Source organism: Cololabis saira, chromosome 7, assembly GCF_033807715.1.
Source record: "Cololabis saira isolate AMF1-May2022 chromosome 7, fColSai1.1, whole genome shotgun sequence".
NCBI lineage: Eukaryota > Metazoa > Chordata > Actinopteri > Beloniformes > Belonidae > Cololabis > Cololabis saira.
In genome coordinates this window covers 34,119,315-34,146,635 of record NC_084593.1, presented here as the reverse complement: position 1 = coordinate 34,146,635, position 27,321 = coordinate 34,119,315, and the positions used below count along the sequence as shown (strand labels likewise).

The 27,321-nt window shown below is 40.9% G+C and overlaps 1 protein-coding gene across 4 annotated transcripts in view; it reads left to right on the top strand.

The window, feature by feature from the left end:
• The window catches only part of enox2 (ecto-NOX disulfide-thiol exchanger 2), a 184,467-nt gene that overhangs the window by 122,123 nt on the left and 35,023 nt on the right, over positions 1-27,321 (top strand). For all 4 annotated transcript variants that reach the window (XM_061725726.1, XM_061725725.1, XM_061725728.1 and 1 more), the window contains 2 exons: positions 3,228-3,359; positions 20,213-20,365. In XM_061725726.1, the coding sequence (XP_061581710.1) occupies positions 3,228-3,359; positions 20,213-20,365 (285 nt within the window). The remainder of the gene's footprint in view (positions 1-3,227; positions 3,360-20,212; positions 20,366-27,321) is intronic.

Below are 27,321 nucleotides of genomic sequence, written 5' to 3'. Positions count from 1 at the left end.
CCCCGGTTCATGGGGTTTTGTTAGTTAACAAGCCTGTGAAGTCTTCGTCAGCATCATTATCACAGCGACGTACAGACACACTGGGTTTTATCAGGCCTCTCTGTGGCGGTGACAGCAGACGTCGATGCAATTACCGGCTCGGAGAGGCAGGCGACGAGGCACACGGCGTTATTACACGTTCCCAGCTGTCTCTGAGCACCAGGAATACCAGCATACTTGTCCTTTTTCAGAAAGACACACGTCCAAGTATGCATGATGGCGCCACGGTCCGTTGTGCCTCAAGACCGTCTGTGGTGTGTGAAGTATGAGCACGGTGTCCCTCTTCTCATTATGAACAGCAGAGTTGGCTCGGGCACTGCAGACGAGGGCAGCTTCACTCAGCCGGCACTCAGAGTAATTTACAGGTCTGTCTGACAGAAAGAGGTCGACCAGAGGCGAGAATGTAAAAGCATTTAGTGCTGTGAAATAGGCCGTAGATGGGAGGAAACAAGCTGCCAGTTGATGTATGTAATGTTCATGTTGACCTTACTGCAGGGTTTTATTGGGCGCTCCTAAATATATTTGCTTTATTGTGCAACACTTGAAAGTGGAAAAGTCTGGGGGTGTCAGTTTAATATGATGTATGAATATTTATTGGGCTGAAAAAAAAGTTTTTCAAGGTTTAGTAGCAGACTGTCTGACAAACGTCTGATAGGATGAGAATTTATGCTTAATGCCACAATAATCCTATTTTACACTTTATTTTCTTGCTCAGGCTTTTAAGTAAAAACTGTGACACTCCACTGGAGTCCTGACTGGTGTACAGTTTATGTAGATATATTAGTAATAGGGCGATTCTTAAGATTCAGAATCGATTATCACGCTTTGATTCGATCCAATTCAATATTGATTTGGGTTACTGTTAATAAAACTGTTTTTTCAGCTGTTGCATGAATTATATGACTGTCTAGTTATGCAACATATTAATACTAGTATTATATTGAGATCCAGCAGCAAGTATTGGCAGCTAATGATGCTGTAAGGACCAATCAGCTCCCAGAATGCTGATAGAACTGCTTTCAGAAACATTGTGGGTCAGAATTACCAAACAGATCCAGGGCAGCTCACAGAGACGGATGAAATCGGTTTTATTTTTTCCCCATTTATGAGAATTTGGTTTTTAACATTTATGCAAATGTAACCCCAAGACAGTATATAAAGCAAAGAAATATAGACAATTTATGCAATTATAACTGAAAACTTTAAAGTTTTCATACCTTTAAACATATTTAAAGGAAAGGATTCTTGGATATAAACAAAGAAGTACCAAAAGTTGTAATGTAATGATGAAAAAAAAAAAATGTTTTTTTTTTTTTTTAAATCGATCTTTAGACATATGAATCGATTTTTAGGAATTAATATGAGAATTGATTTAAAATCGGAGAATCGATCTTTTCAACACAGGCCTAATTCGTAATCTAAATCCATTTGTCAATATTGGCGCTACAAGCCAAAATATTCAAGTTTTGCCCTTATTTTTTCTCAGCGCTACAGCCTCATTTCCAGTGGGCTCTTAGCACAGGTCACGGAGACAGGAAGTGGCAAAAGGTTGAGGAAACCAAGCAAACAACAAAACCAAGATGAATAGATTCTCTGTGACAGGCCTTTTTGAAATCAGTGTAGTGTGAGACAGACTGCAGGGTGACAATACTCCCCTCCCTCTCCCCTGCTCTCCCCTCGGAGAGAAAACACACCAAAGAACAATTTGTTCAAAGGAACCTGCCAGAGATACCAAGGCAACGCCACGCTGCCACTTTGGGATCCCACCATGCGAAACACAACTTCTCATCTTCACGGTTTCAGACCACTGGAGGCTGGATCAGAAGTGCCAGCTCTATTTACCCAAAAACTATCCCAAATTTAAGTCTTTAGATGTGTTACTGGGTTTAAAGTGTAAGAGACAAGAAAATTAGAGTTGCAAATTAATTTAATATTTGATGTCAGCAACAGTTTTCAAATGTTCGAGAGGTAGGAAAAACTGAAAAGTTTGCACGCTACAGTTCTGAAAGATTATACTATCACCAGATCAATTGGTGACGGATTCGAATGTAGGAATTGAGTATAAAAGGAGCATCTCCTAAATATTGATGGCTCTTTCAAAGTGGGGGATTTTAGGCACAATTTTGCCAATTGTGTGGCTCATTCATGCATCGGTGGCAAATTATTTGGAGATCGGCAGTTGGCACAAAGATTTAACAAAAACGGCAAGTCATTACCGGCGCCCGACAGATTTTAATCAAGCAAAAGGAATTCCACTGGAGGAACACGTGTTTGAGCTACAGCCAAGAGTGAGCAAGGCATTTGATGAGTTCACCTTAATCACAAATGGAGAAATCAGCGAAGCAAGGCAGGGCGTGCAGTTGTGCCAATCCATTCCTTTGCAGGTGTTCTTTGCACTTTTCTGTTTGTGTTCTGAACAAATCTTAGCACAAACCCCTTGCATTGTTTGTGTCCTCCCTCAGAACATTTTCAGATAATCAGACATGTTTTCCGTGTGGTTATGCCTCCTTTCCTCATCGATATAATGTGGTTTTAGAGACCAGTCGGGTCACAGAGTTGTTCTCAAATCCTGTAGTGCATCTGCAACTAGTCATCTAATGTGAAAAGGAAACAGCGAGTCATGTAATCTGAACAGGCCAATGATCAGCTGACTGAAAATCAAAGTCTGAAAGCAGCTTAATTGCTTCCGGTTGGCGTACCATTTTGCGCCGACCTCTTCCAGAGAACCCTTGGTCAGATGAGTCAATGTTTGCATTTATTTTGGGAAAAGCAGACCCAGGTTCTACAATACATTACAAAGATGAGAACAAATATCCAGCTTGCTATCACCTTAAGATGAGAAGGGCAGTGTCTTGCTTGTGTGTGGGTGACTCAGTGATATGAATGATGTACATATGCGTGAAGGTGCTACAGAAAATTGGATTTTTGGAGAGACATGCTGCCATCAACACTATGTGATTTACCGTGACGGTTCTGTGTGACTTACAAAGAAGTTGCCTATTTAAATGGACGATGTAACATCCATCTGAAAATCTATTTTTAGCAGAAATGGCCCATAACCCCTTGCAAAGCTGCATCAATTGTTACGGTTCATGCATCTTATTTCAGTAATAGAAAAGGCCCAGAAGTTCACAGGAATAACGTTAACCCTTCTCACAATACATTGTTGTGTGTTTTCTTTTCTGCAGAAAGTATCTGCAACATGACAATGGACTCCAACTCGATGACGATGCCAATGTCTGATCCCAATCCCTGGGCCACAGCCATGAACAACCTGGGGATGCCTCCCATGGGAATGACTGGACAGCCCCTCATGCCAGGTACCGCGTCGCCCACACTTCATCTGCATCTTCCATTTTCATCCACATGTCACATTTGATATCTGTGATCTGATACTGAGCATCTTCTCTAAACTACATTTTGGTATCAGAGTTATTTATTGCATACTTGATGTTGATATAGGTTGTTTTTTTTCCACGGTTGTCACTTTATATTTGTCAAGACAATTAGTGGACTTTCAATCTGAATGAGGGAGGACTTTGAAATCTGGCATGTGAATTGATCGTGCTACACTCAGGTCATCTTCGCATTGCTGTTGTCTTGAAGGGTGATAAAGTGTGTTGTGACGTTTGGCTGTGCTGGTCATTTAGAATAATCATGCAGGAATAAATAAGGCGAGCTGACTCACCGAGACAGAAATGCAAGCTGGTTTCACAGACAAGCAGCCTCAGACTAGGGCTGTTCGATTAATCGATTTTAAATCGTAATCGCGATTATGTAATTAGAACGATGTTAAAACGTGAAAATCGTAAAATCGATTTTTCACTTTTTTTTTAAAATTTTTTTTTTTACCTTGTCTGCACACATATTAATGATTGATACCACATTAATGATTGTTGGAAATACCTCTCAATACCTGCGTCAAGTGCCCCCTCGAAGAGGCCCTTTTGCTGATTTTTCTTTTTCAGAGATAAAACTTTATATTTTATTATATTTTTTAAAACTTTTTTTCAACTTATTTTACAGAGTTTTGCACTTTATTCATTCATTTTTGGTTTAATAAGAGCAAAGTTTGCACTTAAAGCCCAATGGGGCAAATGTGCAATAAAAAAACAGCATATTTGAAATCATTTCTTTGCCTTTTGTCAATTCACAAAATAATCGTAATCGAAAATCGGATTTTGAGAGAAAAAAATCGAGATTTTATTTTAGGGTAAAATCGAACAGCCCTACCTCAGACTGACACGAGTCAGTCAAGAAGGGATCGGTTCAAAAAGGGAAGAATAAAATACTATGGCTTTTTTCAATATTTAAACTTAGAAACATAGAAATTGGCCCGATGGTCTGTGCTGTGCCTTTCTCTGTTAATGAACTGTCTGTTGTTGTTTTTTTTAATTAGATGACAGAAAAGGCTGAGAGAAGTTACTTGTTCTTTTTTAGTAAAATGGAGATTCATTATTTCTGTATACCGTGACAGTGAATAACAATTGCATATTTTGTGTTCAGCGGCTGATATCAGTATGCTTAAACTTAGATTTATGTAATATTTTTCGACCTTCTAACTGTAATAAGCCTTTCATCGGTTTTAGAGCAACTAAGGAGCAGTTTGAAACAAATCACCTGTTTGAAACAAATCCTTGTGCTCACACGGTAGAGCTTCTTTATCCTGATCTGCCTGTGCAATATCCAGCCTTATTGATTGCGGTTCTATCTATAATATCAGCTCCAGCTGATTTCCCAGTCTCCATTTCCAGCAGTTATACGGCGGTCTGTTCTCGCTGCTTGCTGGAAGCCTTTCCATAAAGCCGTTTTTATAAATCACTTCCCACTTCTTGGCTGAAAGGCAGCTTCATATTTGAAATATGCCAGTGTGTAGATACGCGTGTGCCTGCGCACACTTGGAGATGAACAGTATTGCAAACGCAATCCTCAAAAATTATTAGGAGAAACACACACTCATAAGCACAAGCGTGACATATTTCACAGATTGTAAATAAAAGCCCTTCCACTAAGGAATAAACAATGCATGCACAGAGGGGAGCTGGAGTCTTTCAGCAAATCTAAGTTTCAGGCCTGTCCCAGCCTCCAAATCTTTGTAAATCTGTGTTTTCCTTGGCTGAGTGTGTTCTTTGCACACACTCAGCCTAAATTCAGTCCTGCGAAAGCTTCTGCTTTGCTTTAGAAAATGAGCACAATCAAATCAAATGTCCACAGGGCAATAGTCATGATTCCTCATCCAAGTACTTCACTTTTCACTCAGATCGAGGTTGGATACAGTTACACGCAGGTTCTCATGTGGGCTTCAACATGACCATTTTACTCAGAATCAAGAAACGATGACAGTACTTGGATGTGTCCAAACAAATCAGGCCAAAGGAAACACAAACAAAGGTAAACAAAACAAGTCTTAAACTGACCTGTGCCTAACATTACATATCATTCCTCGAGTCCGCATTTCAGATGAAATTCGATGGAAGCTGGGATCTTCCTTTTAAACTTTATTCACAGCTGTCGAAGACCTTCACACAGCACTTCCTTAACTTCATAGCAGGAGAACACAGATGTAACTTAAACCACTAATGAAGGCCTCGCCATTGACTCAGCAGGCACAATGTCAGGCCAGTGAAACAGGTACGCTTGAATTAAATGCAGCAATTAGTGATGTTATTAGTGCCCGTGTTTACTAAGTCAAGATGTCTGCTGTGAAGAAGGTCAATTAAACTGTTCTTCCACCTAATCAGGTATTCTCACGGTACTAGCTGCATATACAAGGTGTTGTGAGAAGGAACAGTTATTAAGACACCCTGGTGTGTGTGTGTGAGACAGAGGAGCTTAAAGCTCTGCAGTCTTACACAGATGTTTTCCCTTATTCTGCCTCGTTAGAGATACAGCATGTCCACATCTCACAAATATATGTATATATGATTAATGAAGACAACAGAAGAGAAAAAACTTGTTTAATCAGCGTGTCAGCGTGTGAGGTGTGTTGATCACATGAGTCAAAGTGTGAATGGTTGTGAAACTGCCCGGGAAGAAGAGCCAAGTGACTTTATATTGTTGGACGGGTGAAACCTGAGCCCCCCCCCTTAATGCTGCTTTCAGCCAAATAGCTGAGTCCACTAACTTGAAAGTACCGATGGCTGCTCATACCGAGGACAAAATTCCTTGGCAGATCGGTTACACTCAGTACGTTTACATGCACTAACAGAAGGTCCAACTGTTGCCTTAATCCAACCGATTTAAAATTTGTAAAAGTCAATTATACACCTTAGCTGGTCCGAATTGAAGCTCTTGAGATTGAGCTTTTAGTGCCAGATAATGCGGCCCTAATTCGATATGTTCCAGCATGTAAACGCAACCCACTCTTAACCGAGCTACCGACTGCCCCGGGGCTCCCCCTTCCGGAAGTGACGAGCATCACTGCATCACAACAACACGGGAACAGAAGAAGAAGAGGGAGACTTTGTGTGCATCTTACCTGCAACATGATCAGGCTTAGTGTGTACGAAATATACAGAGCTGCTGCATCATTAGCGTCCATATTTTTGCATGTTCTTGTCCTCCTTCGCGCTTGTTTACCAATTTTACCGGAAGAATTGATAGTCCTCTCGCGCATGTATACTTGGATTTCTCTGAACCTCCAGTTTAATCCTAACATAGATAGATTTCCTCTCTAGCTGTGTTGCAAACTGACGAATGTGTCTGACAGCAAAAATAGATGGATTCTGCTACGACTTGGACAAGACTGTCATTCAAAAGTCCAAAACTGGTAGCAAAATTGTGTCCAACGCGACACCTATCTGGTATAACAGATGTAAATGTGTAGCTTTTCCCAACAGGCACATTGAACCAACAGCACAGTCAGATAGATATCAGGCGAGGCCCAACAGTTCATCCCACACACTGACGAGTGCCCTAATGAGAGCTCTTCACTAGGATCGGGGGATGCAGGTTCTCCACAGGTGTCCAGGCCTTTAAGTACCAGCTACGATGACTCAGCATCAGATGCTCCACGGGGAGTCAAAAAGATATCTGGAAAGGAAATAAGTGATAAGGCAAGAGGAGCTGCAACACAAGTGGACAGCTGTGACCTGGTAGATCAAGCAGTTATCCACCTTTTTCTTTCTTCATTTGCTATATTTCCTTATTTCATCTGTATTAGTCACTTCAGTTCTGAACCACATCATCAAACATGCTGTTAATCCTCCCTCACTTCAACCCTTAACACATGTCCGAGAATATCCTCACAACCGGTGAATGTTATAGTGATGTCTCAATAATAGGACTGACAGCACATTTGAAAAGAAAGTAAAGTTCTGATCTCCTAAATCAACGGTAAAAACAAAAAAGATATGTCAGTTACACAAGTTTGCTGATGTTTTATTATCTATATCCACCAAAGGGAATTTTCTTTTATTCAACAGGGCCGCTCAAGGCCAAACCACTCATTTATCACTTGCGTAAAAAAAAGCTTCACCATATTAAATACATTAGTGGGAAGACTTTGTGTTCTAACCTTATTTCATTTCACAGTTTAAAACAACCTGTGAAGGCAAAATAGCTCAGGGTTTAATTCTACACATAAACCTCATCTGTGACGTTGTATTTAATAAACGGTTGACTTTTGCGTATTGGAGCATGCCGAATGTAAGTTTCCATGGATGTCTGCAGCTCAGTGTGAGCTGAGTGTTAAGCCTTGGATGGGATCTGGGAACATGAAGCTCTCAGCACATTCACAGTCAAACACACACGGACATTTACATGATGTCACAAACTCCAGCACCGGCCTGACAGGCACAGTTTGTTCCCATGGCGCCCTTGGCTTTGAAGGAGCCCTGGTGGATTAGCTAATGGTTCTCTGTCATGACATTGTGTCGTTTTGTTCTTTTATTTTATTTCAAACAATGAACAAGGATGGATTGATGCTATTTTTTTCATTTATTTACTTTTTCATTATAAGCATGTGCACACCGTCAGGTTTTGTGCCTGCATTGTTTGCATCGGGGAGACTTCAGAGAGTTTGTTTTGTCTTTTTTTTTAATGATGAATAAAGATGCATGGCTTTAATTAAATGTGTCTATTTTTCGACTATTGCAATAACATTGTCCATGACTTTGTGGTGTCTGCAGTCTGGTGAGTAAAGTATCTCCTGCAGCATCAACTGAATCAGCAGGAATCAGCATCTGGTTTCCACATTTTTGAGTGATGACAGAGAAACAAAAAATCCTCCGGCACTGTTCGCCATGTATTTCCCCAACTGCCATAAGTGTTTTCTCTTGCACATCCAGGTCATAAGTAGAACCAGATGTATAGCGGTAGAGTTCTTTCTCAAAATGTCGACCTCTTGACATGGTTATCCAGGAGTGAATATTGTGTAACGGCTCTTTTATATACAGTAAGCATCTTGTCAAACCAATCCTCTATAGAACAGTCTAACAAATCATCCTCGAGTGATTTACTCCTCTACAAATAAGCTAAACATCCCTGCCTTTCGTCATGACACAATAGACATTAAGGTGAGAAACAAAGTAACACAGTATATGTTTGCTCTAGTGTTATGATGCATGAAAGTTATGCTTTATTTCGGTTTCAGAAAACCTTGTCACTGATTCTTCCAACGCTTAAATCATTGTAGCAAACATAATGCACGAGAAAAGAGCAGTGTTTGCAAAATCATTGTCAGACTGGGATGCAGCACCTCAGCGTTTTTCATCAGCACCTAAGCTGAATGAACATAAAATGAAATATGCTGAGAGATGTTTTGCTGTCATTTCTGGTATCTCTGCTTATGCCCTGTCATTATGGTCAGCTCCTGTCTTGCACATCGCAAGCAAATGGCAACTATAAAGAGGCTGTGAGGAAGTCGGACACAGCCAAGTGCCTACGAAAAGTAAGGCAGGTCCTGAAAAGCCATTGGAAGAACAACATCTAGACCATAACCACATATGCCCTTTCAGTAATTAGGATATTCTGCATAACAGGGCTGGGGATCGATTCAAATGTCAAGATTCGATTCCGATTCTTAAGATTCAGAATCGATTATCAGGATTTGGTTCAATCCGATTCGATTCCGATATTGATTTGGGTTAGTGTTATTAAAACAGTTTTTTGAGCTGTTGCATGAATTATATGACTGTAGTTTTGCAACATATTAGTACTAGTATTATATTGAGATTAAACAGCAAGTATTGGCAGCTAATGATGCTGTAAGGACCAATCACCTCCCAGAATGCTGATATAACTGCTTTCAGAAACATCGTGTGGGGCAGAATTACCAAACAGATCCAGGGCAGCAAACAGAGGACATATGAAATCGCTTTTATTTTTTCCCAGATTCCGGTTTAATTTTTTTCCATTTTCGGTCTTTTTCAGGTTTTACATTTTTTAGAATTTGGTTTTTAGCATTTTATGCAAATGTAACCCCAAGACAGTATATAAAGTAATGAAATATAGACAATTTATGCAAATATAACTAAAAAACTTTAATGTTTCCATACTTTTAAACATATGTAAAGGCAGAAACATTGTGTCCAACAAAACATCCTTTTTTGGGCATAAACACAAATATACCAAAAGTTGTAATGTAATGATTGGAAAAAAAAAATAAAAAAAAAATATCGATCTTTAGACATACGAATCGATTTTTAGGAATTAATATGAGAATCAATTTAGAATCGGAAAATCGATTGTTTCAACACAGGCTTACCGCTGAATGTAGTAACCTAGCCACAGGAGGAGATGGAAACCGCTGATGTGAAGACAGGAAACCTCCTCATATTGCATGGAGGGGTTCAACCCAAGTCCAGCGCCACGAGACGGAACACCAAACGGAAGATTGGTGAACACCAAAACCACCATCCATGCAGTCCTAACTGAATGTCCCAGTCATGAAGAAAACCCACAAAAGATGCATCTGCATCCACGTGCCATCAGGAGCCTGAAGAAGCAGCTGATATGTTTATGTTCATGTTCTGGATCTCTGGAAAGCGTCTAGAGATAACATCCGTTGTATTAGACGCTATATAAATAAAATTGAATTGAATTGAATTGATATCAAGAAGTCCTAGCAGTGACTGGAGGCTGATCTGAATCCTCACACGAGGCATTAGTTATAAGCAGCACAAGAACAGAGAGGCTGCGGTTCGTCTCACCAGACAAGTTTCCTGCTATAGGCAGGATGGACATAACAGCAGGATGTAAGATGCAGGCAGGTGTGGCATACAGAATAGTGTATAGGAACATCTGTGAGGAATATGGGTTAGATCCCAGAATAAAGACAGGAGATACCTCTAAGTGTGGTGGCATATGAAAGAATAAAAACCCTGTGGGATTTAGAAATCCAGACTGATAAATTGGAGGAAATAACCAGCAGCGTAGCAGTGATGGACGTAGCAATCCCAAGCAACAGCAGCATGAGGAATAAGGAACACAAAAAGTCTGAAAAACACTCAGGGTTAAAAGAGGAAAGATGTGGAAATTGAATGCAGTGGTCATAAGGTCACATAGGGACAAGGGCAATATAAACATATATCAAGATAAGCAATACATTTAATCTTGCAAACATCTGCAAATTTGTCAGTTAATTTAGATTCACAATCAAAACACAAACACTTCTTCCTCTGCTGCATCCTGCCAGCCTTCATCTGTTTCCAACAGCAGCTATAGACTCATCACTGTGCACACAGAGGAGCAGATGAAATCATGGTGTCACGCCTTGCTACATACTCAGCCAGCCCTCCTTATCTGATCCGATGGTAGCAAATAAATGAGTGCTCTCATTCTTAGGTGTTTGCTCACCTGGATTAACATAAGGGAAAACATTAGAGGACACTCATTCCTTTGCCATAAGCGGTTTCCAAGTGTTGGACTGAGAGCAGCGTTCCCGTCTGCTCTGGTACAGAGCCAGAGGTTTCTGGCAGCGTGTAGGCGGGGACCGTGGATTTCCTTACCGTGGGCATGTTGTGTGTGAGGAAATAAATGGAGCAGCCGTTGTGTGGCTGTTCGTATAAGTGTTCTCCTCCGTTTATGGCAGGTATATATTTTTCCCAGTGTTGGCTTGATTTGTTATGGAAATTTTTGTACGGCTGTGTCTGATGAAGGTGATGGATTCTGCTAGGCAACGTACTGATTCTTATTTCATTGTTATGAAATTGGGAGCTGGATAAATATTTACAGACAGAAAAGGAGTTTGTTTTTTGTTGGGTTTTTTTTTTTTTTACTCCTTTTGCAGTACTCAGAAAATGTTGCAACGAAAGAAATTAAGTTAGAGATGTTCACATGAAGAAGCACAGACAGAAAAAGGAGACTCTTGGTAATGGTGGAGAAAGACTGCGGCTGCTGGGGTTCCAGGTGGCATGTCTGGCTCGCCTCATTAAAGAAATATTATCCAGCTTGCCTTATGACAACTGTCTGCATCAGCCTCCCACCCACCCACGCTGCTAGAAGGGACATTCACCCTGGAAAGATGAAAAGGGAGGGGGGGCTATCACAATCATTCACACTAAAATTCAACAACTAACAAACATAAATAGGAAGAAGGGGTTGAACATGAACAATACGTGTATTAATCTTGGAAGCCCACCTTGTGTGCACCGTATGTGCACATTACTGTACGGTTCTACAACGAGGCATTGGCAAAATGATGCTTTTCAATTCCATTCCTCAAACATGACAGGAAAGCTCTTAGACAAGCACAGTTAAAGAGGATCATACAAAAGTGTGACCATGTGTGGGTGGACTCAGCTGTAGGTTTCTTTTGTTGGCCATCTTCAAGAAGAGCCTTGAACTCTCAGCCTCTCTGTGGAGTATCATCTGAGGCAGACGGGCTTATCCTTCCTCTGGTCCTCTTGAGTGCACCGAGTCCTGGCTAACGGTGCGGCTCTCACCTGAGCTGAACCGCTGAATGGGCATTCATTATGTCAGCCTGCAAATATTTGCTAATCTGCTCATTACCTATGTTTGGATCATTACTGATTCCTAGCAGACTGAACACCAAGTTAATAAGCAGACCGTTTAAGCCACTTACTGTATACTATTTTTATTGTTGTCCGACGAAAAGAGTCAGCAAGTTAAATGATACTATTTTTTGGTGTGTGTGTCTGTGTGTCTGTGTCTGCACGACTAATTGCTTTAAACCAGTATATATAATTGCGGGACTGTCTCCATAGAAGTTTAGGTGTCCATCTAAGCTTTTCCAGCATGTTATGTTGAGAACTAAAGATGCATTTAACTGTTGGCAGGGCCCCTTTTAACACCAGTAGCAGTATTATATATGAAAAAGGCATGAAAGATGGAGGTTCTGTGCCACTGTGGACTTTTTTTTGGATTTGCTCTAGTTTTAACTTAAAAGACTGGGAGCCTGAGTACATCTATGAGTCACTCATTCCTTTAATGTTTTATGGTGAGTGAGTTTCCTGTCTGTTTGTCCCTTCATATTCATGGAAGTGGGCGCTGTAATTTAGTGGCAGCAGCTGCCTTTTGCCTCATTCAGCTCTCACACAATCAGTCATAAAAGAAATTTCAACATTGATTTTTAAAATCTTATTAATCTCCTGTAATACAGCTATGTTTCTTTCCAACTCGGATGGTTACTGTTACTGTGTAAAACTGTAAATGGTGTCAGGGAACAAATGGCCCAGGTCAAATCAAGTGCTGGACAGGGCTATTACATGAAATCTACAGTAGTGACAGGAGTGATGTAGTAATTTTAACCAGTTTAAGAAGGATTCTGCTGCTATCCACCCCCTGTACATGACTGCTGTTTATTGAAAATGTTTTGCTTTATTACAGCGGAAGTAATATGTTGACATTTCAAGTGTAAAGTCCTGCTGTCATCATTTCTGCTCTGTAACTGGCACTGATGGACATGAGTGGACATGGTCTGACTGCAGTGTTCCCTCTAGTGGACAGTAATGGCGCTTTTCCTCTAGTACCTACTCGGCTCGACTCAAATTGGCCTAGTTTCTTTTCCATTACTATCCACTACCCAGAGCAGAAGTAGGTGGGGTTGGAGCGGAGCTGCTGTGACGTACTTTTGAGTGTGTGAACCAAACGCAGAAGAAGAAAACGACACCAAAGATGTATAACTTGTAGGAGATGGTATATGTGTTGCTGGGTCTGTGATAGGGCTGGGCGATATATCGAGATTTTAATATATATCGATATATTTTCAAACACGATATGGCACGAGACAATATCGTTTATATCGATTTAAATTTTTTTTATTTTTTTTTATTTTTTTTATGATTTTGATATAGCTTATTTTGTGACAAATTGACTTGAATGTTTTATTTGAGATTTGCACAACTGTCAACCTCAGTGGAAAAGTCTGCCTGTTACTGTCTACATTGTATTAATTGCACAGTGTATTTTAATTTAATTGTTATGCAGGAAAGGGATATTTGTTTTATTCAAGAAGCATTTTTATTCTATATATGCAGGCAGTTTATATTTATTTCATTTGTTTCATACATTTTGATATTGTGCAGACCTCTGTTAATAAAGCAACCTGTGTGACATTTGGCACGAGGCTTTGTATTAAAACTGACTGTTTTTTTAAGGGTTTGCCTCAGAAAAAATGAAGCTAACAGAGATGCTATGCTATAATGCTTTGGGGGAAACCCCAATTATGTCACAGAAAAAATATCGATATATATCGAGTATCGCCATTCAGCTAGAAAATATCGAGATATGACTTTTGGTCCATATCGCCCAGCCCTAGTCTGTGACTTGTGTTCGATATCAATTTTAAAAAATTAGAGTGAGAGAAGGCTTCAAGCGGCAAGGCTTTTTAAAAATGTTTTTAGCTCGTCTCGGCGCTGCTGAAAAGACCGTTGGTGGCCGTGAGCAGCTATGGAGTGAAAAAACATCTGGTAGTTCCTTATCGCACCATCCGGATCCCATTGAATTCTCCCCTCAGCCACCAGGAGTTGCACCACGGAGCAGACTTTTGCGCTGCCATTGCTCGTCCAACAGAGTCGCTCTTCAACTGACGTCCACATCCTGACTCAGACGTCTGACTGGCCAACCCTCTGACCAATCAGCTTGGATTTCCCTCCACAACACCACAACAAATCCAAAGTGGAGTCAAATGTTGAGATTTAGGAATTAGACATTCGTCTGTGTCCACTTACAGCAAACATTACGATGAGTCACTCTAATGAAGGAAACAAATAACCCTTCAGTGGGGAAACATGTGTTTTGAGATATTTGGTTAAATATTTTGAGGGCTGGTCTTTGCTTAACTTACCAGTAGCTGTAATAGCCCACTTCAACTCTGTCAAGATGATTGTAGTCCCGTGATCTGTTTTGGTGGATGCCACTCTTCCCCCATCAGTCCTAAGCTAGATGGCTACATTTTGGAATTTATCTGAAATGAAAAGGTCGCTAGGTTGTGGAAACAATATTGGCAAAGATGTTGGCCGTTGAGAGGGCTGGTGTTAAAAAATGTAATGTTTGTTTCACTATCTGGGTTCCAATATCAGGATTCTTGGGTACCTGCTTTCCTATGAAACCTTTGATCTTCCCCCAGCGTGGTTGGTTATGGAAGCCAGTTCCACCAAACCAGTGATGCTCAAGGCTCTGGTTCAACTTTTCCTATAAACGTTAAAGCCTCACTCAAGATCTGGGTCCAGTTTTAGCACTTGCAGCTAACCAAGCTTTCCCTCCCTCCCTGGTGGACAGGGATTTCTTGCGGTAGACGGATCTTGGTATTAATCATTTTAAGGACTTGTATGTTGATAATGTTTTGCCTCTTTCCAACAACTCGAAAGTTTGTAGTTTTATTACACATTTCCTATGTTTCCCAGATTACTCAATGATGCACCTTTTAGATGATTTTCTGACACCACTTTCTAGTCGTAAGGGCTCGATTGCATACATTTCTAAATAGATTAATCTTCTATGTCCAGAACTTTTAAAGTCTATAAGGTCTCTGTGAGAGGAAGATTCGGGAATGGTGGTATCGAGTATATAAGTTTAAAGTGGTACTCCAGACTTTTTTTAACCAAGGCCCGGCTAACCAGGATTCATGAGAGGATATCCAAGACTTTCATTAAATGTCAGTGATCTCCTCCAAACCTTATACAATTGATATTTGATACCTTGTCAGATGTAATTCGGGGGGGAAAAAGAACCAAATGCTCTTTGTGCGTTGTTTGGGGTTGCCGCTCATTTACCCTCCCTCTCCAAATCCAAAACAGACACCTGCTGGGTTTGAGATGTTCTTTATTTTCTTAAACTGGAGAAAAAATCAGGTTGTCATGGTGGCTGTTGTAATAACTTTAGAGCATTACGAGGTCTGATTCTTCAATTTGTCATGAGAACAGCTCTCCAACTTTTCCCTGCCTGAAGTAACTGAGGACGCCTGGCGAAAGAGTAATATTTCTCCAGGTATGGAGTGGGTCTGATTACTGATGTTTATGGCTGTATTACCACTAGCAGACTGATGTTTGCTGATTGGTATGTTGTTCAAGTTGTTTGGGTGTGCAACATGTCCTGGACCTTCTATACTGTTGGTTGTTTTTTATTCCATGAGAATGTGGTCTGTATCAAAGTTGTTAAAAGAAATTGAGATGAGAGAACGCTGGTGAAGCTGGAAATTCTTCTGGAAGAAGTAAATCTGCTTTATTACTGTATGTAGAGCCCTGGTGCGCGTTCGCCTCAGGTCTCGGGCTTTTAATGGCTGAAGATTAATGCACAGATGAACACACATGCACACACACACCCATGACCTCTGTAGCGGGAATATGAGCACTGCAGTGAAACGGCTCTCTAATGTAACAAGATCGTTTTCCTCGTGTGGGTTGTAATCTAGTTTTCTTTGCATCAACATTATTCATATATGTCCTTTTTCTACCAATTAACCGAAGAAAAACACGTGTGATTTCCGATGTATATTCACACTTCCCACAACACCGGATCTCTATTTTGTACATTTTGCATTCAGGTCAGACGTTCAGCTTAGATGCATCTTATTTCATCTACCATTTCTTGTCTTCTTTCATGCTCTTCATCATTCCATTTTCTCATTATGCGGAAGAACTAATCAATCGCCTGGGATCAACGGTGCTTTCATCCATTTCCTCTCACTCTGACACCTGGTTAGAGACTAATGGTCAGGTTCTCATCAGATACAGTTTTCATCCATTTTCTTTTAAGATAAAATGATACACTTCTTTTTAGTACTTTATGTCCTTTATTTTTCCTCCCTAAATGTTATCCTTTCAGATAGTTTTATTGCTCGGTTATATTTATTAAACACTTTCTTGCTCTCCAGGATTTATTCCATGTCTTAGATGATGCACATATGTTCTCCTTCATTTAGGGTCATTTATTTTATCTACTTTTTCTGTTAGTGTATTAATAGACAATTCCTCTTGAGAAAATGTTCCTTTATCCACCCAACTCCACTTAACACTGCACAAAAAACTATATAAACTATATCAAATATAATTTCTTTGCTTAAATAGGTCCACACAGTCTTTGCTGGTTTCTGTTGTACTGAACATGATTATTAAAGTTCAGATGGAAAAATCAAGCTGAGGCAAAAAAACTGAATTGAAACTTGTTGGTAATGCAATAAATTAAGAAAACAATCTCACTATGTGGTTCTATTACCAGAAAGTAATGACTCCAAACTGTCGTTGGGGACCAATACAACGTGAATCAAATCAGTTCTGAGTTAAACAGAAACACGCGTTTCCAGCGTAATAGCTGTTAACGTTGGCCCCGAGGGCGGGTAGCGACGTCAGGATTAATTGCTATTTTAAGCTACTGACAAGACATTAAAATGTCAGCCCACCTAAGTGAAACTGTTGATTGGGTCGCCTCTGATGAGCCAAAGTAATTTTAACTTTGTGTGTTCAGAAGAGGTGTCGGAGAAGGACTGTTCATACAATTAATGTTCTTCTGTCTGCTGCTGTTGTCGTACGTTTGTGCAGTCACTGCCGATCTTACTCAAAGTAGACGCAAAAAGGAAGTGCGTTCATAGCCTCTCCTTCTAATGCTTAACTGTTTTGTCATAAATATAGAAGAACTCATCCAGTTCTACGGACGGAGAGGCCATGAACTCTCCTCCCTCTGCATCTATCAGTAATCAACTTCTACAAATTTATGACAACATAGCAATGAATCAGAATGACATTTGTGTGCAAATAGTCCTCCTTTTTATATATATTTTGTCCTCATACCGAGCTAAAACCACCCTGTACCTGCTGTGCAGGCCATCAGAAATGTGGGGCTAACGCCATCTGGACCTGCAGGCTTGTTTTGGTTCAGACTCTCACGTTACCTGGCTGCTGTGAACAGACGGCAGAGGGAGAGACGGACGAGGTACCAGGATCTCCCAGTGTTGGAGACGGTGATGGAGTAGCACCAAGACGAGACAAGATGAGACGCTTGAGATGTGACAAGGAAGCTGTGGGTCCACTGAGGATGGGAGATCTGTTCGACGGGGGGCAAGAGCTTGTTCTTTTCACTGGCTCTGTCCAAACTTCCATCTATTTGGTCCTTCTTCTGCTTGAGCTTGTGATCTTTGTCAACCATTGGCTGCAGATCTTTAATGCTGTTCTGCAGGAGTTTTCTGTAGATGTCCTCCTTCTGTTTAGTCCAGGGGTCGGCAACCCGCGGCTCTAGAGCCGCACGCAGCTCTTTAGCGCCGCCCTAGTGGCTCCCTGGAGCTTTTTTTAAAAAATGTTTGAAATTGGAAATAGATGGGGGAGGGAAATATATTTTTTGTTTTCATATGGTTTCTGTAAGAAGACAAACATGACACCAACATTCTGAACGTTTTCCAATGCTGCAAAAGTGTCTAGAATAAATATAACATTTCAACATTTCTGTTAACAAAGATTTGTAGGGAAGTGTCAGAGGCCTCGACATTCTCAAATATTTTTTCTCCTGCACGGCCCTGATACTCTTCCGTAGAGGATTCACCGTTTCTTGGAGCGAATCATTTGCATTCATTGCCTGAATGTTTGCTCTGTAGCGAGAAGTTGTCCGATAACAAAAAGAGTCATGTGAAAGACATTAGCAGCTACATTTGCAGCTGAGTACCCAGTTCTAACTAATACAGATATGTGCAGCATGTGCTGCCTTCATTCTAAGGCTTATACAAGACTTTTCTTTTTTTGCGGCTCCAGACATTTGTTTTTTGTGTTTTTGGTCCAATATGGCTCTTTCAACATTTTGGGTTGCCGACCCCTCGTCTAGTCTGTCTCCCTCCCTGGGGAGCTCTCTCTTTCTTGTTGAGCAGCTCTTTACTGGTGATCCAGGGTTTGTTTGTGTAGACACACTTCACTGTTCTGGTGCAGATGATGTTTTCCAGCTACAAGTTCATACAGTCCGTCACATTGATGTCATCTCCATGTGGAGAACAGAGTTCCCCCCCGATACGTAGCCTCAAAACACCCTGCAGAGTTTCTTCTGTCTCCCATGACCACCTCCTCACTGTCCCTTTGGTCTGAGGTTGCCTATGAACATGGGTTTATAGACTGGAGAGGAAGGCAGGATTATAATGGGCTTCACAGGTTGTGCAGAGGAGCTTTATGCATCTCTGACATTGCAAAGAACAAGTCCAACATTTGGTATCAGAGAATTGTGTGGTAGGAATCATCAGATGTCGCTATGAAACCACAGGGGTGTTGTCTGTAACTCAGCAATAACTGAGCTGATGATGCCGGACTGCGTCTGCACCAGCTGATGGCAAGATACACACTGCAACTAAAACAACACAGAAGAACTGTCTCTGTGGAGAGATACTAGTTTAATATCAGGGTTGCAGAGTTTGACGTTAATGTGTCGTGGATTACAACATCTGTTGTTGACAAGCAGTGCAATTCTACCACCCTTAATGTTTTTCACTCCTCTTCAGATCTCCTTTCTCCCGACTCATCTGAATGCCGGACAGAGACACGACGGAGTCAGGAATATGATCCTGCAGCCACATTTCAGTGAAATACATAATACTGCTGTCCCGGGTCCTCATTAGCTCTCCAAGCTCGTCCATCCTATTTGCGAGAGATCTTGTTGCCCATTTTGAACGAGGGAGGAACTGTTCTAACCTTTCCCTCGACGTTTTGCTCCTGCTCCACATCCACAACGTCTCTTCCTCATTGAAGATTAAGATTTGGGTCTCAGTCTGGGCATTACCTGAAATCTTGATCAGCGTCTCCCGCTGAGAAACCACTCCGTCGCTGGTTGTTCATTATAACAGGTGTAAAAGTGTCGGAAGTACGTCATGAAAAAGTAAAAACTGTCTTTTCAGTAAAGGGGAAAATGTGAGAACGCTGTTAATATGACATGAGCTACTACAACAATGCACAATGCCTTTTCGGATTTCTGGAGGTTAAATCTGGGAATGATGGCGCTCCAAGTCGTCAGAGCGCCCCCGTAGCCCGCTCAAAATCAAGACCTCATCCAAAATTAAATGTGTGGCAGCTTATTTAGAGCAGTGCAAAAGTAATTTCCCAGCAAACCTGAATGAACTGACACAATGTCAGTAGGACTGGGACAAATGTCCTCCAGAATTACAGGAGATTCATGTGATTGCTTCAAATAAACTTTAAGTTATTGCAGCTCGTAGGTGTACAAGCTGCTTGTAGTAGTAGTTTCTTGTGAAGGATTTGTTTTAGTGAGCACAATCTAGTATATTCATACACGGGTGCATAAGCATTAAACACTCAGGTCCGACTCACACACTGTGTTCAAGCTCCTACTATTTTCTGCTCCACACATAAACATGGACTCAAAGGCACATAGAAATGTGTTAAATAAGGATTCCAGTGTTGCTTGTTTGGTACTGGGTCGATGTTTTCCCCACTCGCGGTGCAAGTCAATATTTCACACAAATCAATATATCTGTAAGTTCATCATTCAAACAGCAGGTGTGACAGAAAAAAGTGCAACTTGGTAAAAAACTTCCTAAAATATGCATGTTGTTTAAGAGATTATTTATTTATGAATTCATTCCAGTATGTGTGAGCTGTTGTTGTGTCACTGATGTTGACAGAAGAATCAGAGCGAGTAAACTCATACGATGAAAAGCAGCTTAATATACGATGTTTAGACTGAGATTATAGCTGACCAAAGTCAAATGGTACTCCACAATTTGCTACTTGTCTGCTACACAAAGGAGCCACACTTCAAGCTCATTTTGCTTTTCTCCTTCATGCAGATTTTGACCCCAACCTTGGCATGATGGCTGGAATTACCCCCATGAACCCCATGAACCCCATGATGCCGGGGCTGGGTATGATGTCCCAGGACCTGCCAGTGGTGAAGGAGATCATCCACTGCAAGAGCTGCACCCTGTTCCCCGCCAACCCCAGTAAGTCAGAATGGGATCCCCCAACTACCTCAGCATCCACTTTTACCGGCACATTACCTAAAAAGAATATCAGCGTTATGGGATCCAGCGTGTTAGTAACAGATTGATCAGAAAATATTAAATAAAAACAAGGTCCAACTGTATCAACTTTATTTGTGTTGTTGAAGTTTGTTTGAGCATTTTTACCCGAGTTGGTAATTCACAATTTATTATGTGAAGAGAAAATCCGAAGTGCTCAGGGAATTGTTCAGAAAAAATCTTGAAGGTGCTCTTTGGTGTTGGGGAAAAAAACAAAATCTTGTCAAAAAAGGGAGTCCAAGGCACTCTTCTTGTGGAAAAATATTAAAAAGCCTTTATTGAAACATGGCTAATAAGTTAAAAACATGGGAAAACATGTTTTTAAACTTATTAGCCATGTTTCAAACAGGCTTTTTAATATTTTTCCACAAGAAGAGTGCCTTGGACTCCCTTTTTTCACAATTTATTATGTTCATAATTAATTTGCATAGTAGTTATTGTCTGTATAAGATTATTTATTAATCAAAAGCTGGTCTATAAACTATAAAAATCAAATAAAAAGATTTTTATATGATCATAGCTCACTAGCCTGCGGTGGATTAGGTCTGGTACCCCTCTAGTTTACAAGGCTTTATGCCAATGCTGCTCTACTTTAAATGCCTTAACAATCATATTGAAACAACCGCAGTCATTCAGCGATGCTCCTACTCCACTTCACACCATACTGCATATATTTGTTGATTCTGGCCCGGTTGTCGCTCTGTCACATGGCTCATGTATCTGACCCATCTAATGGCATTCAGCTGGACTTCCTTCTGCGTCCGTTGGTACTGTCCTCTGGAAATCAAAGATGAATCCAGAGGAACCACACTTATTCCTGGTACGAAAGAGTGAAAGAATGAAGATCGCTGGTCGGCTGGCTGGAGGCAACTTTTGATCACAAGACAACTGCTTCCTTTGAAGCTCTGAACTCGTTGGAACATCCACTCATGCCAACATTTAGTCTTGACTACTTAATTCTTGTACTTCAATGCTGCTTCTTTCTCAACGTAAAATGATGGGCTTCTGTTCTGAAAGTTCTGAACACGGCTTTGTAATATTTCAAAGAATGATGGACATATACAGGCAGTTGTTACTGAAGTTAATTTGTTCACCGTGCACGACGTATAAAATAGCTCCTGTTTTTGCAGAGGCGGTTACTTGCTGTAAGATGAATTATTGAAGAACATTTGATTACTGCACAAAGAGGATGTCTGCCTCCTCTTCACTAGATAAAATAAATAAAATATAGAAATGACAGTCTGAATTATTACAGATCACCATATGTGTTTGTTGGAGCCGTTCGTCTCTGAGGAGTTTTGAGGTTATATCGAGGGTATGTATTTGTAAATGTCACATTTTAGACTATAATCAAAATTTAATGTGGACTTTTTCTGTACCGACAATTTTACAAAGGAATGTCGGAAATGAAGGGTGGAGGGTGGAGGGGGGGGGGTCCTTTGATCCATCCATCTTTGTGTCTGAGATTTTACTCTGAAACGTTTACGTCTGAAACCTTTTCATCACCTTCTAGGTGAATTGAAATAAAAGCTCATCACCACGGTTGCATTTGGGAGTTAAAACAAAACAAACACACACACACATTCTGTAAGGCAAACTTTTTTTTTTTTTTTTAGTCTTACCTTTGAAACCTTTTTCTGAGATGTTCTGTATCTACTTGCGTGTGAGCGGCGGCAGCGGCGGCTCCGAATAAACTGTCACAATATAATGCAGTCATGAAGCTGACTGAAAGTTGAACTTCACCTGCAAACATTTTTCCTGTGAGCACTCGGGAGCAAAGAGAAAAATGAACTGTTGAAGAGCACTTAAACACCCCGAGGCTAGATGAAGGATGAGCTTGTCAAGAAACTCTCAACAACTATAAAAACCTGTCACTATCGCTCTCACACCAGTCAAACTTTTGTGTGTGTGTCTTCATCATAATGCCTGATTTGAAAAAAAATGACTTCAAAAATGTTTATGACTGAAGTGTGGATGTTTCTGATCTTTATCTTTATTAACGTTTCACTTTCCTGTTTCTATTCTGCTCCATTCGGCCTTTGTAAGATCTTCAACTGCAGTGGGGATCAAACTATAGAACAGTCATCATCTAGTTGACTGTAAAAGGTATCTAATCGCACGGCCAGTATAGACGAGCGGAAACTAGTCACCTGGATTCCGCTCACCAACGCAGCGCTACCCCGGGGGTAACCAGCTGCCAGGGTTAATGCCCCCAGGCAGCTGTCATCTAATATAAATGAGAGAGGTGGCTTGTATGTTGCATCGTTGGGGTCTGAACCTCCCAAGTCAGACATAAATAAATAACTAAAGACAAACAGTGATCAGGTGATTGCATGTATGGAGTATAGCTCCTAGTTCTTTGCACTAAAGGAGCGAGGATCAAGTGATTTATTAGTATTTTCTCATGTTCTGCTATGTGTAATCAGTGCCAGGAGGACATTGAGAAGCTGTCTGAATCGTTCGTAGCCAGTTTCACCAGTCAGCTCGGAGAATTAATTAGCTGTCACCTATTTCCTCCTCTAATTATCAGCCATAGAGGTTTTTAAATGAATTGACCTCTAAGTCAAGACAGCCTTACGTTGCAAAACACGGGAGCAGATCACGTAGTTACTGCACAGATTAAATGTCCCACCGAGACTGAAATCATCGCATGCGCCGTAACCTCTGCAGCCACATTGATCCTGAGCTATAAATCGCTGACTGTAAACGGGTATTCACGCTCCACTGAAAATATGTCCTTGGTGTTTTTAGTTAAATTACTGTGAAATCACTCGTTTAACCCATTTATTTCAAACTGCTGCTCTGAAGCATTGCTGTGTTACTGTTACATAAGTTATCGTTTTAAACTGTGTGAGCAGCAAACATTAATGGGGAACAAGCTCTGAAATTTGGCTGCTTTAAGGCTTTTCCTAAAGATCACTGCTGTCCTCACAGGCAGTTTGCATATGGTGTCCATCACCGATGGTCGTTACCCCGTGGCTGCACGCTTTCAACCTGACACCACGTTCATCCTCTCCCGCTGACCTTTTAGCTGAGAAACGACTGCCCCCCTCAGCTCACTCCTCTCTTACTCTCTCCCTCTCTTCCATCCTCTGCATGTGAACAATCCTCACACACCCTACTGTGCATCCTCAACAAGCTCTTTTTTTTTATCTCGACCTCCCTTTTTCTTCAAAGCATCCACATTCAGCTGCGTCTACGTAGTCACCTTTTTCTTTCTGAAGTCTACGGATTCACTTTGTCAAACCCGTACCAGAAGCACCTTTTTATTCAAAGCTTAAAAACATTCTGCTCCTTAGTTTTTATCTAACACATAGAGAATATTGACACCACTCAACTGGCAGCCTGTCGCAGTGGCTTTTATCTAATTGTCTGCCCTTTTGAGATTTTTTCTTCTTTTTTTTGAAATGTCTTTTGTTGCTTTGGGTGCTTTTGAGAAACAGGCTTCAGATACAGATGAGTTGAAAATGAGAAGTCAAAGATGTTGAGCATGGAAGTAATAGAGATAACATCCATGAGAGGTGGGATGGATGAGTTTGTAGCGCTGATAGGGAACAGGAGGAGCGGCTGCAGGAGCAGGTTCTGCTCTCCAGCATCTCCACATGGAGTTTAGACGATGCAGGTGGACTAAAGACTTCAGAGTGCTTGCGGTGTCTGTTAACAACAGATGGTGTAATCCTGGACACGTGGCTTTGCAGGAGCAGCTCTGTACTCCAGATGTTGCACAGTTGTGAGCTTCCGTCCATGCTGTCTCACCTGCATTACCTGCCGATGCTGCGTGTGATGTCGTCAATACAGTTGCTGACAGAAGATTTGATGATCTCTTTTTTTACTTTCGTATAAACATTGCTAAGTAATCACTGCTATAATGTCACGTCCCCTTCTGAATTAATACGTTTTAATCAGTTGAATTGAATTTACTTTAATGGGAACACTGTCTCAAAACCAGGGGCAACACATTTAATGACAAACGGCTTGATTCAGCGACTATTCTGGACATAAAAGCAGTCTTAATCTTGGTTTTAGTTTCTTTATCGGGTTCAGAATTCAATTTTAAAGCCTTATTTTTTCCTTTGAGAGCTTTGCATGATTACTGCATATGTGAAAGACTTGCTGCAGGATTCTCCGGTCCCTGCAGCATCTCCAACCACTCGTCTTTAAACTGGCTCTTGTGTGCAGCTTTTTCATCCTCCCATTGCCTGTGTCTGGTTGATTGAGTTGAATACGTTTCTCTTTTTTAGTTGTTTTTTTTATATTGTTTACTTGGTAAATTGCTTTTGGCATTTGTTTTTAAAAGCTGCTATTTATATATAATCAACTATTTTTGTCCATTGAGCAATACGCAGCAACGACAAGCGTACCAGACACAAACCATTGATTTTCCTAAGCAAAGCTTTATCTTTTTTCACTGTCTGAGGGTTTAGTTTGTGATTGTTTCTCGCATTAAGTTCTACGGTACAATTAATAAAAGTGAATTTATTTCTTCACAAACTGTAGTGAGGATTGAGAATGAGATCCGCTGAGAAAAAGACGATGACAGCAGCTTCATAAACTTCATAAGCTCCCTGTTGTACGCAGTCAAATGAGACTGGAGTAACTTTACAAAAAATAAAGAAGAACCAGATACATCAACAATGAATACTTAAAAACTATTAACAAATTGGTTTTGTCAGTCCGTTCGACCGTGAAACAGATGTGCATGTTGTGTTACGGGTCCTCGTGTGCCCCGGTGAGGACTTTATAATTGTTCATGTAAGACATGAATGAATTAAACATGTTTACTTGAGTGGGAGTGAATGTAGTTTATCAGTCAGTAGATGGTTGATGGCTCCCTGCTGTGTCATTCCCTGAGAGCAAGAGAAGGAGTTCATCCAGTCCGTGGGGTGTTTGTGTAGCCGGGGTCCCACAAGCCGCAGATCCGTGATGCAGAGATTCCTTTCCATATTCATCTGAATTTACAGGAGCACATCGGCCCGCTTATTATTCAGCAATCAGACCATCTCCTTTCAGCTTTCCCGTCTAGGGGTCGCCACAGCGGCTCATCGTGTTCTGCATAATGATTTTGGCAAAGTTAAAATATTGTTTTTTTGGGTTGTTTTTTTTACATGGGATGCCCTTTCTGACAACCCTCATATTTACCAGGGCTCGGGAGAACTCTTGTGACCTCCTCCAGGCTCAGGCAGTCGCTGCACATAGACACCTCGCTGATCAATCTACCGTTATGTAGATTTCATGCTGACCTTCCTCAATTTAACCCACACTGTAACTGTTTGTGTGAAATAGACTATCCTATGGGATTGTTTTATTTAAAAACAGTGGCATGTGTATTTTTGAAGCTTGTTGAGGATGCAGTATTTACATTATAGAAATTCTCAAGTGAAAACTGTTACAGATGTTTCTTCCTCCTCTTTCTTACTTTCTTTTTACCTGTTTATTAACTCTCCACGGAAACACAGTAAACTGGACTGTTCACAAATGCTTCCGTACCCCGTATTATGCAGTTTCTGTTATTGTAGTCTGGAAATTATGACGGCTCATAGTTCATCCTGACGTTGTTTCTGGTGTATTTGCATCAAATTGGCCATAAACATTTGGATTCAGCACAGTTAGTGTCGCTTAATTTTAGCAGCTACAAACTCATTACCGGATGAAACTGCCAAAAACTTTTCATGGCTAATTAGGATGATGCTGCTGCGATGCCTTTTTTTTTTTTTTTTCCCCCTTGCTTTGTCCTCCCTGCTCTTGTCAGCCACTCGTCGACCGTAAAGGTCAGTTAACTTGGAGGGCTTTCTTGCCACGCAAGCCTTTTTGTGAAGGATCTTTACCTTTTCTGTCCATCCATCAAAGGTAGTTTAACCCGCCATCTCAGGTTCAAGGCGTGAAACGGCCGTCTCCGGTTTTGCTTCTACAGTCACATTTAGAGAAAAGAGGAAGCGGAAGGATGGATGATAGGTCTGTGTGTGACGGAGTGAGAGATACAGAAATGGTTGAAAGGAAAGGACAAAGTTTGGGGAGATATTTTGCTGCAGCTGTGAGCTGCATGCAAGTGCAAGCAGTTCTGATAATCCTTTTATATTTGTCTCTTACTTTCTTTTCTCTCTTTTTTTGTAGATAAATTGCAGCATTAGATCATTCATCCCAGTTGTATCATTATAATAAATACGACTTCAAATGTATTATTTATTTACAACAAAGTGTTCCTTATTGCTCCTAACCAGAGCTTTAAAATGCTTGGTAGACGTGTCAATTATATTAAAGCTGTTCCCCCTACTTGCGTTAAAATCCTGCTCTAGTCTGTGCTTTCAGCTCATAAATCTCAAAACTAACCATCTTACAAAGAGCCCCAAGACTGCTAAATGTGAACTTGGTCATATCCGCTCGGTGAACTCTGAGTCTTCCCATCCATCCATCCATCCATCCATCCATCCATCCATCCATCCATCTTCTATATCCACTTTATCCTGTGCAGGGTCACGGGGGTCTGCTGGAGCCGATCCCAGCTCATTACAGGCGAAAGGCAGGGGTCTCTGGATCTGTTACCAGCCTTGGCACAGAAAACAAACATCGTTTAGTTTATTCAACTGCAGTTCAGGCGTTGTGATCAATAATTTACACATATATAAACTCCTTGCCCCTTTCGGGCTCAGGCCTTGGGAACGTGAGGGTTCTGTGTTGTTTCTCAGCTGTTCCCAGGACCGCCTAGATCTGGAAAAATCCAGATCTCTCGGATGTAGTTCCCAAAATCTGATTAATAATAATAATATAACTTGAGTAATGAAGCTAAAATAGCAGCACCAGCTTTGGAAATCGGAACTATACATGAATTTAAATGAAATAATACCGTTAAGGCAGTTAGAAATGTTCCATATTGTGAATAT